This window comes from Oncorhynchus clarkii, chromosome 6 (genome assembly GCF_045791955.1).
Source record: "Oncorhynchus clarkii lewisi isolate Uvic-CL-2024 chromosome 6, UVic_Ocla_1.0, whole genome shotgun sequence".
Lineage (NCBI taxonomy): Eukaryota > Metazoa > Chordata > Actinopteri > Salmoniformes > Salmonidae > Oncorhynchus > Oncorhynchus clarkii.
Genome location: NC_092152.1, coordinates 8,098,321 through 8,111,238, shown reverse-complemented (window position 1 = coordinate 8,111,238; position 12,918 = coordinate 8,098,321). Strand labels below are relative to the sequence as shown.

Sequence of the window (12,918 nt, the reverse complement as noted above, 5' to 3'; positions counted from 1 at the left end):
CTTAACACATGGCTCAAAACACGCTCAGTGCAGCCAAACACTATGCACAACCTTCACTGAGATAACACACACTGTCACTCAGAACACACTGAGAGTAAAAACACTAGCATCAAACACCAATACAGAAAATACAAACTTTTCATCTTTACAGTTTGAACAATTTCAGTGACTTCATACAAAGTAATATTTTCTTCAAAGAAAAGAGTGACATTCTTTCACATGATTTATTAAAATTTTTAGAACATAACAATTCTTTAAGGTAAATGAAAATTAGCAGTTTGCTTCAATAGTCTGTAGTAATTTACGAAATTACAGTAATGAGAAAAAAAAGGTAGAAACTAAAAGTACATACTGTAATTCAAACAAATAATTGAGGGGCTAATCCTGCCTCTCTCTAGCATCAGGCGACAGGTTTTCTTCAACATCACATCTAATGTTTTCTCTTGCCATGCACCTGGGGAAGAACCTTCTGGAGTGCCTTATCCATCCCTGGCAGTCCTCTGGACTCGTGTCCTCACATCCGGCACGCATGGCTTCCAAAAGAGACATTTGGTCATGTGGGTGGTGACCAAACTTTCCACCTCCAGGCAGAGAAAAACTCCTCTATTGGGTTGAGGAATGGTGAATATGCAGGCAGGTACAAAACCATAAATCTGTGATGTGCTGCAAACCAATCTGTGACAGCTGCAGAGTGGTGAAAAGCAACGTTATCGAAAACTATGACAAAAACTTGGGGGTTTCTTACTGGCTCCCCCTGTTCTGCTGGCACTAGCTGAGCATAGAGCTGTTCTAGGAAAGCTATAAGCCTTTCTGTGTTGTATGGGCCAATAAGTGGTGTGTTGAGAAGCAAACCATCATTGGCCATTGCAGCACACATGGTGATATTTCCCCCCCTTTGGCCTGGAACCTCCACAGTGGCCCTTTGACCTAAAACATTCCTTCCTCTGCGCCGTGTTTTGGCAAGGTTAAATCCAGCTTCATCGATAAATACAAATGAATGTGGTCTTTCCAGTGCTTCCACCTCCATTACTCTCTGAAAAACAGTAAGTGCACAGTTTTACTGTAGAAATGCTAGTTGTTTTTTTTTACTGTAAATATTTTGTATAGCTGTGTACGTAACCTCAGACGTCTTACCTGGACATATTGGTATCTTTGCTTTTTTACCCGTTCACTGTTTCTCTCGAACGGTACAGTGTATAACTGTTTCATTGTAACTTGGTGTTTCTTTAGGACTCGAGCAATAGTTGTTGTGCTGACAGAATTAACATTTTCAAATATATCATTATCAGCCAGAACTCTATCTTGAATCTCCCGCAGTTTTATTGCATTGTTGACAACAACCATGTCAACAATAGCATTTTCCTGCGCATCTGAACATATTTTTCCTCTTCCCCCTGTTGGGGGCAGCCTTTGGGTCCTGTTGTAAAAATATATTTTACAGTCAAACTTACTGTAAAATATATATCTGTGTAAATATTCTATAATTGCAATACAAAATAGATTCCTGTAATGTTTTCATTTACTGTAAGGATGTAACTCTCACCTGTTTGCATGATGGAAAATTCGCATTACAGATGCCACTGTGGATCTTTGCAGATTGGGTTGCACCCTCAACCCTGCCTCTCTCAATGAGAGACCATGGTTCACAACATGGTCTATAAGTGTAGCCCTTATTTCATCTGAAATAACAGCTCTTTGTCTTCTTTGTCTTCCGCCACGCATCCGCCCTCTCCCTGCCACCCTTCTCCCTCCACGAACCCATCTTCCTTGTTCCATTTCCAAAATGAGTCTTTCTGAGCTCTACCTATATATACTGTAATATGTGTGTGTGTTCACTAACAAGTCTAAAACAAGACACCTGCTTAGCCTTTCAGCTGAAATTGCAATCAGCAGTGTTTGAAAGGCACAAGGCTGAAATCTATTCCGTTTTGAATGTGTGGTTCACAGTTTTGACAGCAGTGTGTTAGCATTTGAACAAAGTGCTGTAAATGGGGGGGGGGGGGGCAAATAGTCTGGGTAGCCATTTGGTTAGATGTTCAGGAGTCTTATGGATTGGGGGTAGAAGCTGTTTAGAAGCCTCTTGGACTAGTCAGTGTGTAGTCAGTGTGTTTCTGTTATGTGCTGTAGTCCGTGAAGTTCTGTAGTCAGTGTGTAGTCAGTGTATTTCTGTTATGTGCTGTAGTCAGTATATATTCAGGCTGTAGTCAGTGTGTGTCTGTTATGTGTGTAGTCAGTGTGTTTATGTTGTGTGTGTAGTCAGTGTATATTCAGTCTGTAGTCAGTGTGTAGTCAGTGTATATTCAGTCTGTAGTCAGTCTGTAGTCAGTGTGTAGTCAGTGTAGTCCTGTTATGTGCGGTAGTCAGTGTATATTCAGTCTGTAGTCAGTGTGGTTCTGTAGTCAGTGTGTAGTCTGTGTGTTTCTGTTATGTGTGTAGTCAGTCTGTAGTCAGTCTGTAGTCAGTGTAGTTCTGTTATGTGTGTAGTCAGTGTGTAGTCAGTCTGTAGTCAGTCTGTAGTCAGTGTATATTCAGTCTGTAGTCAGTGTATCTTCAGTGTGTAGACAGTGTGTAGTCAGTGTGTAGACAGTGTGTAGTCAGTGTGTAGACAGTGTGTAGACTGTGTGTAGTCAGTGTGTAGTCTGTCTGTAGTCAGTGTGTAGACAGTGTGTAGACAGTGTGTAGACAGTGTGTAGACTGTGTGTAGTCAGTGTATACTCAGTGTGTAGACAGTGTGTAGTCAGTGTGTAGACAGTGTGTAGACTGTGTGTAGTCAGTGTATACTCAGTGTGTAGTCAGTGTGTAGACAGTGTGTAGTCAGTGTGTAGACAGTGTGTAGACTGTGTGTAGTCAGTGTATACTCAGTGTGTAGTCAGTGTGTAGTCAGTGTGTAGACAGTGTGTAGACTGTGTGTAGACAGTGTGTAGTCAGTGTGTAGACAGTGTGTAGACTGTGTGTAGACAGTGTGTAGTCAGTGTGTAGACAGTGTGTAGTCAGTGTGTAGACTGTGTGTAGACAGTGTGTAGACAGTGTGTAGACTGTGTGTAGTCAGTGTATACTCAGTGTGTAGTCAGTGTGTAGTCAGTGTGTAGACAGTGTGTAGACAGTGTGTAGACTGTGTGTAGACAGTGTGTAGACTGTGTGTAGTCAGTGTATACTCAGTGTGTAGTCAGTGTGTAGACAGTGTGTAGACTGTGTGTAGACAGTGTGTAGACTGTGTGTAGTCAGTGTATACTCAGTGTGTAGTCAGTGTGTAGACAGTGTGTAGTGAGTCAGTGTATATTCAGTCTGTAGACAGTGTGTAGTCAGTGTGTAGACAGTGTGTAGACAGTGTATACTCAGTGTGTAGACAGTGTGTAGACAGTGTGTAGACTGTGTGTAGTCAGTGTATACTCAGTGTGTAGTCAGTGTGTAGACAGTGTGTAGTCAGTGTGTAGACAGTGTGTAGACTGTGTGTAGACTGTGTGTAGACAGTGTGTAGTCAGTCTGTAGACAGTGTGTAGTCAGTGTGTAGTCAGTCTGTAGACAGTGTGTAGACAGTGTGTAGACAGTGTGTAGACTGTGTGTAGACAGTGTGTAGTCAGTCTGTAGACAGTGTGTAGACTGTGTGTAGACAGTGTGTAGTCAGTCTGTAGACAGTGTGTAGTCAGTGTGTAGACAGTGTGTAGACAGTGTGTAGACAGTGTGTAGTCAGTCTGTAGACAGTGTGTAGTCAGTGTGTAGTCAGTGTGTAGACAGTGTGTAGACAGTGTGTAGTCAGTGTGTAGACAGTGTGTAGTCAGTGTGTAGACAGTGTGTAGACAGTGTGTAGTCAGTGTGTAGACAGTGTGTAGTCAGTGTGTAGACAGTGTGTAGACTGTGTGTAGACAGTGTGTAGTCAGTGTGTAGACAGTGTGTAGTCAGTGTGTAGACTGTGTGTAGACAGTGTGTAGACAGTGTGTAGACTGTGTGTAGTCAGTGTATACTCAGTGTGTAGTCAGTGTGTAGTCAGTGTGTAGACAGTGTGTAGACAGTGTGTAGACTGTGTGTAGACAGTGTGTAGACTGTGTGTAGTCAGTGTATACTTAGTGTGTAGTCAGTGTGTAGACAGTGTGTAGACTGTGTGTAGACAGTGTGTAGACTGTGTGTAGTCAGTGTATACTCAGTGTGTAGTCAGTGTGTAGACAGTGTGTAGTCAGTGTGTAGTCAGTGTGTAGTCAGTGTGTAGACAGTGTGTAGTCAGTGTGTAGTCAGTGTGTAGTCAGTGTGTAGACAGTGTGTAGACAGTGTGTAGTCAGTGTGTAGTCAGTGTGTAGTCAGTGTGTAGTCAGTGTGTAGACAGTGTGTAGACAGTGTGTAGACAGTGTGTAGTCAGTGTGTAGTCAGTGTGTAGTCAGTGTGTAGTCAGTGTGTAGTCAGTGTGTAGACAGTGTGTAGACTTTGCTGTAAAACGTATTCTTCTTCTTCCCACGTTTACTGGTACTGAGCTCAATCTCATCTCCTTCTAAAGGCCACTGAATGTGGATCTAGCTTTTGTCTGCCTTTTCTAGGGACCACCCGCTGTTGACATCTGGCTGCTTACAGTTTTCATGCCATGTAACATTGGTGCCCACTCCACGTTCGGAGGTGCTAAGTACTCTCGGCCAGCAAACGCTAGTCTAGACTTGGTCACCCCCCATGGCTAACACAGCTCAAATCATTACAGGCATTCACTGGAAAATGGCTTAGTGGTCAACAAGACAATAAGAGCACAGCAAAAGTGATCAACCCAAAGACACACAAACACACACACACACACCTCTTACCAGCATAATGTCTAGTGTACGGATCCAGATTGTTTCGGGAGCTGAGATGGCAACACAAATAAGAGACAAAACATGAGAGAGAAGAGGAGAGTACATGACGAAGAGAAAGAAAAAAAAGAGTCAGAAAGAGAAGGGGAGGGAAAGGAGAGAGCAAGGAGGGAAAGGAGAAAGCAAGGAGGGAAAGGAGAGAGCAAGGAGGGAAAGGAGAGAGCAAGGAGGGAAAGGAGAGAGCAAGGAGGGAAAGGAGAAAGCAAGGAGGGAAAGGAGAGAGCAAGGAGGGAAAGGAGAGAGCAAGGAGGGAAAGGAGAGAGCAAGGAGGGAAAGGAGAAAGCAAGGAGGGAAAGGAGAGAGCAAGGAGGGAAAGGAGAGAGCAAGGAGGGAAAGGAGAGAGCAAAAGAGAGAAAAGACAGAATGGCTGGTAGGAGACATGACTAAAGACAGAATGGCTGGTAGGAGACATGACTAAAGACAGAATGGCTGGTAGGAAACATGACTAAAGACAGAATGGCTGGTAGGAAACATGACTAAAGACAGAATGGCAGGTAGGAGACATGACTAAAGACAGAATGGCAGGTAGGAGACATGACTAAAGACAGAATGGGTGGTAGGAAACATGACTAAAGACAGAATGGCTGGTAGGAAACATGACTAAAGACAGAATGGCTGGTAGGAAACATGACTAAAGACAGAATGGCAGGTAGGAGACATGACTAAAGACAGAATGGCTGGTAGGAAACATGACTAAAGACAGAATGGCTGGTAGGAAACATGACTAAAGACTGAAAGGCAGGTAGGAGACATGACTAAAGACAGAATGGCTGGTAGGAAACATGACTAAAGACAGAATGGCAGGTAGGAGACATGACTAAACACAGAATGGCTGGTAGGACACATGACTAAATACAGAATGGGTGGTAGGAAGCATGACTAAAGACAGAATGGCAGGTAGGAGACATGACTAAAGACAGAATGGCAGGTAGGAGACATGACTAAAGACAGAATGGCTGGTAGGAAACATGACTAAAGACTGAATGGCTGGTAGGAAACATGACTAAAGACTGAATGGCAGGTAGGAGACATGACTAAAGACAGAATGGCTGGTAGGAAACATGACTAAAGACAGAATGGCTGGTAGGAAACATGACTAAAGACAGAATGGCAGGTAGGAGACATGACTAAAGACAGAATGGCTGGTAGGAAACATGACTAAAGACAGAATGGCAGGTAGGAGACATGACTAAACACAGAATGGCTGGTAGGACACATGACTAAAGACAGAATGGCAGGTAGGAGACATGACTAAAGACAGAATGGATGGTAGGAAACAATACATGAAAGATAATGAGGGGAAGAGAGAGATGATGTGGTGACAGAGTGACAGAACAAGAAACAAATGTAGACGATAATGAGATTCCTAAACAACAGAAGCCCTCTTGAGTCAACATCAACCATCTCTAACATGTCAGCAAATGTTAGCATGGGACATGGCTCTATGTATGATAAACAACAGTAGTACCATGCTACATAGTGGTACTAGTGTGTAAAGGGGCTATAGATAAGCTACTACTGACACACAGACATACTCGGCCATCATCAACCAGTCAGTACATATGCACACACACTCACAAACTTGTCCTACCTTCTAGGGCATACTTCATGTCCTGAGCGAACAGCGTCCACATGACCTCACCACTGACCTTTCCCACGTTGAGCTCCTGAGGAAACCTGGGAACACAGAGGTCAGAGGTCAGGGGCACACACTTTGGAATTACCTGCATTTCTGCATAAACTGGTCATCAAATTTGATCTGATCTCCATCTAAGTCACAACAATAGACAAACAGTCTGCTTAAACGAATAACACACAAATTATTGTATTTTTCTTGTCTATATCGATACATAATTTAAACATTCACAGTGTAGGTTGGAAAAAGTATGTGAACCCCCTAGGCTAATGACTTCTCCAAAAGCTAATTGGAGTCAGGAGTCAACTAACCTGGAGTCCAATCAATGAGACGAGATTGGAGATGTTGGTTAGAGCTGCCTTGCACTATAAAAAACACTCAAAAAATTTTTGTTTACTGATGTGAAACAAAGAGATCTCAGAAGACCTAAGATTAAGAATTGTTGACTTGCATAAAGCTGGAAAGGGTTACAAAAGTATCTCTAAAAGCCTTGATGATCATCAGTCCACGGTAAGACAAATTGTCTATAAATGGAGAAAGTTCAGCACTGTTGCTACTCTCCCTAGGAGTGGCCTTCCTGCAAAGATGACTGCAAGAGCACAGTGCAGAATGCTCAATGAGGTTAAGAAGAATCCTGGAGTGTCAGCTAAAGACTTACAGAAATCTCTGGAACATGCTAACATCTCTGTTGACGAGTCTACGATATTTAAAACACTAAACAAGAATGGTGTTCATGGGAGGATACCACGGAAAAAGCGCTACTGGCAAAATATTCTGTGGACAGATGAAACTACAGTTGAGTTGTTTGGAAAGAACACACAACACTATGTGTGGAGAGAAAAAGGCACAGCACACCAACATCAAAACCTCATCCCAACTGTAAAGTATGCTGGAGGAAGCATCATGGTTTGGGGCTGCTTTGCTGCCTCAGGGCCTGGACAGCTAAAATGAATTCCCAAGTTAATCAAGACATTTTGCAGAAGAATGTAAGGCTATCTGTCCGCCAATTGAAGCTCAACAGAAGTTGGGTGATGCAACAGGATAACGACACAAAACACAGAAGTAAATCAACAACAAACTGTCTTCAACAGAAGAAAATACGCCTTCTGGAGTGGCCCAGTCAGTCCTGACCTCAACCCCATTGAGATGCTGTGGCATGACCTCAAGAGAGCAGTTCACACCAGACATCCCAAGAATATTGCTGAACTGAAACAGTTTTGTAAAGAGGAATGGTCCAAAATTCCTCCTGACCGTTGTGCAGGTCTGATCTGCAATGACAGAAAACGTTTGGTTGAAGTTATTGCTGCCAAAGGAGGGTCAACCAGTTATTAAATCCAAGGGTTCACCTACTTTTTCCACCCTGCACTGTGAATGTTTACACAGTGTGTTCAATAAAGACATCAACATTTATAATTGTTTGTGTGTTATTAGTTTAAGCAGACTGTTTGTCTGTTGTTGTGACTTAGATGAAGATAAGATCACATTTTATGACCAATTTATGCAAAAATTCAGGTAATTCCAAAGGGTTCACATACTTTTTCTTGCCACTGTGTGTGTGTGTTTGTGTGTGTGTGTGTGTGTGTGTGTGTGTGTGTGTGTGTGTGTGTGTGTGTGTGTGTGTGTACTGACTGGTTAATGATGGGTGTGTAGGAGTGATTATCTTCTTCTATGATGGAGACGATGAGGGTGATGAGTTTTGGCCAGAAGTCCAGGTTGTGGATAGTAGGCCCTGTCTCTTCTGGCTCCTTCTTCACTTCCTCCTCCTTCTCTTCATCTTCCTCAGCCTCCTCCTCTCCCTGTTTCTTCTCCTTTTCATTCTTCTTCATCTCCTTTTTCTGCTCTGGCTTGGGCTTGGGCTGTGGGAAAGAGAAGGGAATTAGCCATTAGGTTATTAATAATGTTGTTATTCATATTTTTTTTTAGACCAGTGGGTCTCAACTGGACCCAAATGGAACCAGATTGTCTCAGTCGCAACACAATATTCACATCGCAAAAAAATGATCAGTAAAATACAATCTGAAAAAAATATTTCTAATAAGGTTATCTAGTGTTGCAGGCCTGCACTCAGAAATAGTTATTATTTATAAGGTTATCTAGTGTTGCAGGCCTGCACTCAGAAATAGTTATTATTTATAAGGTTAGTATTCTTCCTGATTGCACTCACAGGTACTAGGGCGGGCTGGAACTGTCTCATGTAGAGGTCTATACAGTTGTTAAATATGTACTCGTAGGTGGAGTTACCACAGGCCTTCACGCAGTCTCTCACCACATGGGCTGCCCTGGGAGGGTTCTGAAGTTCCAACACCTGGCCACACGAGGGAGACAGAGAGACAGTCAGACAGAGAGACAATCAGACAGAGACAGTCAGACAGACAGCTACTCAGACAGAAAGACAGTCAGACAGACAGACAGTCAAAGACAGAGAGACAGGCAGACAGAGAGACAGTCAGACAGAGAGACAGACAGTCAAACACAGACAGTCCCAGAGTGAGAGACAGCAGAGAGACACGGAGACAGAGCGACAGTCATACCGACAGACTATTACTAGCGCAGAAAAAACGTGGTAGTTAACCACACTAACCTTTCCACTTAAACCCCCCTTCCAGCATTGAGGGAACATGTCGCGCATAGCTCTCCAAGGTCTGCAATGACTGACATTAGGAACTGAGGATGTACTACCCAATTTAGAAATTGCACGTTATGTATTCTACTATTACAAATGCCAAGAGTAAGTTGAAAGCTGGATAAAGTTCCTTAAAAATATTAAAAAATAAATAAAAGGCAGATCCCCTCACGCCCCCCAGTTTGGGAACCACTGGTCAACATGATAAGATTATTACGGATAAAAGCGAGAATATTGTTATTTGTCAAACAGCAGTGAAGCATCGATCATCATGTCACCAGAATCAGACCATCGATATTTATTGGAAAGGAGCGTCAAGATCACCATGCGCTTCCACCACAGTGTAAAGTTAATACATCATTATTTCATCTGTAGGCTAATAAACTGCATGGTGTCCCGAGTCGTAGTGGGAGGACCACACAGCATGTCATCACGTATCAATATTTGCGCATAAAAGCGTTTCCACCGCCATTTCTCGCATAATACAATTTACCGACACAAAAAGATCCCACCGTATCTAACGAAGGAATTTATGCATTTATAAAATTGTACCGAAACATCCTGTTTCCATCACAGCTATCGTGATTTATTTTTTTCATTACATTCCTGACTTTAATAACTCATAATAACTGTGGTTGGAAACGTGCTTAATGACCAGAATGCATTGCCTGCTTCTCCGGTCTGTTTATTTTACACCGGTTACCTAAAAGAGACAGAAGAATGAGCAACTGAGAGGGAAAGAGAGCGGTTGCTTCACAAGGTATCTCTCTACCTGAAGACACAATCTAGGTGATTGATAGTTGGTATTCAGCCCTCATAAAAGTATGATTTATTTATTTACATTGAAGAACTACTAAAATAGTGATTTTGTCAAACGGCAGAGGCAGCAGCTCTGTGGAGATGAGATGATGACTTGGAATGAAATGATAAAGTCAGCAAATAAAACAAAACATTTTATTAAAGTAATGTGAATACATGCTGGTTAATAGGTGATCAGCAGTAAGAGACAGTCACTGCCATATTGGTACTCTTATTCTGTGTTGTTGTTGGCGTTCAACCCACATAATACATAGCGTAAAAACATTTTAAACATTTTTTTGAAACAACCTCAAAAAGCTCTAATCGCTCAGCACTACCAGCCTGACACCACAGGAACAGGATTGATCAACCATGTGTGTGTGTGTGTGCGTGTGTGTGTGTGTGTGTGTGTGCGTGTGTGTGTGTGTGTGTGTGTGTGTGTGTGTGTGTGTGTGTGTGTGTGTGTGTGTGTGTGTGTGTGTGTGTGTGTGTGTGTGTGTGACACTAAGACATATTTCCGTACCTTCATTCTGAAGAAGGTGATGCTAGTCAGCAGATCCACAGTAGACATCAGGTCCTGCAGACGAGGCTTACTACTGGCTGGGAAGTTATTCTGATGGGGGGATAGGTGGAGAAAGGGGAAGAGTTGGGAGACAGGGGAGAAAAGGGACAGAGGGGAGTGAGGGAGAGAGGAAGGACGAGTTGGGGAGAGAAGGGAGAGAGGGGAGTGAGGGAGAGAGGAGTGAGGGAGAGAGAAAGGACAAGATGGGGAGAGAAGGGAGAGAGGGGAGTGATGGAGAGAGGGGAGTGAGGAGGGAAGAGTTGGGGAGAGACTGGTCTAGACTGTCAGGGTGTTTAGTATTTGTGTTTAGAGCTGAAGGGACAACTCTTGATATATGGTGACTGGTACAGGGATAGATGTATACTTGTTTGGTTTCTTCTATGGTTTTACTGTACATGTTGAATAGGGCGGCAGGTAGCCTAGTGGTTAGAGTGTAGAGGTGGCAGGTAGCCTAGTGGTTAGAACGTTGGACTAGTAACCGAAAGGTTACCGAATTTTATTGGAAAGAAAAGCCATTTTTTGTCCATTACAGTAACATCAATTTGATCAGAAATACAGTGTAGACATTGTTAATGTAGTATATTACTATTGTAGCTTGAAACGGCTGATTTTAATGGAATATCTACATAGGCGTACAGAGGCCCATTATCAACAACCATCACTCCTGTGTTCCAATGGCACGTTGTGTTAGCTAATCCAAGTTTATAATTTTAAAAGGCTAATTGATCATTAGAAAAACATTTTGCAATTATGTTAGCAAAGCTGAAAACTGTAGTGCTGATTAAAGAAGCAATAAAACTGTCCTTCTTTAGACTAGTTGAAACAAACAACAAATAAGACAAAAAAACACTATTCACCCCCCCAAAGTCAATACTTTAAAGACACCTGTTGCAGCAATTACAGATGCAAGTCTCTTGGGGTTTGTCTCTATAAGCTTGGCACATCTAGCCACTGGGATTTTTGCCCATTCTTCAAGGCAAAACTGCTCCAGCTCCTTCAAGTTGGATGGGTACCGCTGGTGTACAGCAATCTTTAAGTCATACCACAGATTCTCAATTGGATTGAGGTCTGGGATTTGACTAGGCCATTCCAAGACATTTAAATGTTTCCCCTTAAACCACTCGAGTATTGCTTTAGCAGTATGCTTAGGGTCCTTGTCCTGCTGGAAGGTGGACCTCCATCCCAGTCTCAAATCTCTGGAAGACTGAAACAGGTTTCCCTCAAGAATATCCCTGTATTTAGCACCATCCATTATTTCTTAAATTCTGACCAGTTTCCCAGTCCCTGCCGGTGAAAAACATCCCACAGCATGAAGCTAACACCACCATGCTTCACTATGGGGATGGTGCTCACGGGGTGATGAGAGGTGTTGGGTTTGTGCCAGACATAGCTGGCCAAAAAGATCAATTTTAGTGTCGACTGACCAGAATACCTTCTTCCATATGTTTTTGGAGTCTCCCACATGCCTTTTGGCAAACACCAAACACCAAACACCAAACACCAAACACCAAACACCACTTTTTGAAATAAGTATATATTTTTTTCATTTCACTACCAATTTGAAGTATTTTGTTTATGTCCAATTACATGAAATCCAAATAAAAATGCATTTAAATTCCAGGTTGTAATGCAACAAAATAGGAAAAACGCCAAGGGGGTGAATACTTTTGCAGGTGTGTACTACTCCCTTCACAGAACAGTGCAAACTGGCTCTAACGAGATTAGAAAGAGGAGTGGGAGGCCCCGGCGCACAACTGAGCAAGAGGACAAGTGCATTAGAGTGTTTAGTTTGAGAAACAGACGCCTCACAAGTTCTCAACTGGCAGCTTCATTAAATAGTACCCGCAAAACACCAGTCTCAACGTCAACAGGGAAGAGGTGACTCCAGGATGCTGGCCTTCTAGGCAGAGTTGCGAAGAAAAAGCCACATCTCAGACTGGCCAATAAAAAGAAAATATTAAGATGGGCAAAAGAACACAGATGCTGGAAATCTATATACGTTCTATAGATATTTTCAATCTAATATGATTGGCCGAATATTTCCCCGACAAACACAGGAGTGATGGTTGCTGATAATGGGCCTCTGTAAGCCTATGTAGATATTCCATATAAAAATCTGCCATTTCCAGCTACAATTGTCATTTACAACATTAACAATGTCTACACTGTATTTCTGATCAATTTGATGTTATTTTAATAGACTACCTACACGGTAGCGTAGGTAGACATGGTGGGCAGTTGGTGGGTAGATAAGCTAGTTAGGAGAGATGTAGACTTACTCTGTATGTGGAGAGGTCAATACGAAGAGAGTTGTGTAGCTGATCAAGAAGCTTAACAAAACGATCTTTCTATTTTGGAGGAGAGAGACAGAGAGAGAGACAGAGAGACAGAGACAGAGAGAGCAAGAGAGACAAAGAGACAGAGACAGAGAGAGCAAGAGAGACAGAGAGAGAGACAGAGCGAGAGAGAA

The 12,918-nt window shown here is 42.6% G+C and overlaps 1 protein-coding gene across 1 annotated transcript in view; it reads right to left on the bottom strand.

Annotated features, from left to right (window-relative positions):
* LOC139411852 (protein unc-13 homolog B-like) overlaps positions 1-12,918 on the bottom strand; it is a 78,833-nt gene that overhangs the window by 27,453 nt on the left and 38,462 nt on the right. Inside the window, exons 13-17 of the mRNA XM_071158594.1 lie at positions 12,728-12,796; positions 10,410-10,499; positions 8,636-8,770; positions 8,095-8,228; positions 6,421-6,506 (exon numbers count right to left, since the gene is read on the bottom strand). Of these exons, the coding sequence (XP_071014695.1) occupies positions 6,421-6,506; positions 8,095-8,228; positions 8,636-8,770; positions 10,410-10,499; positions 12,728-12,796 (514 nt within the window). The remainder of the gene's footprint in view (positions 1-6,420; positions 6,507-8,094; positions 8,229-8,635; positions 8,771-10,409; positions 10,500-12,727; positions 12,797-12,918) is intronic.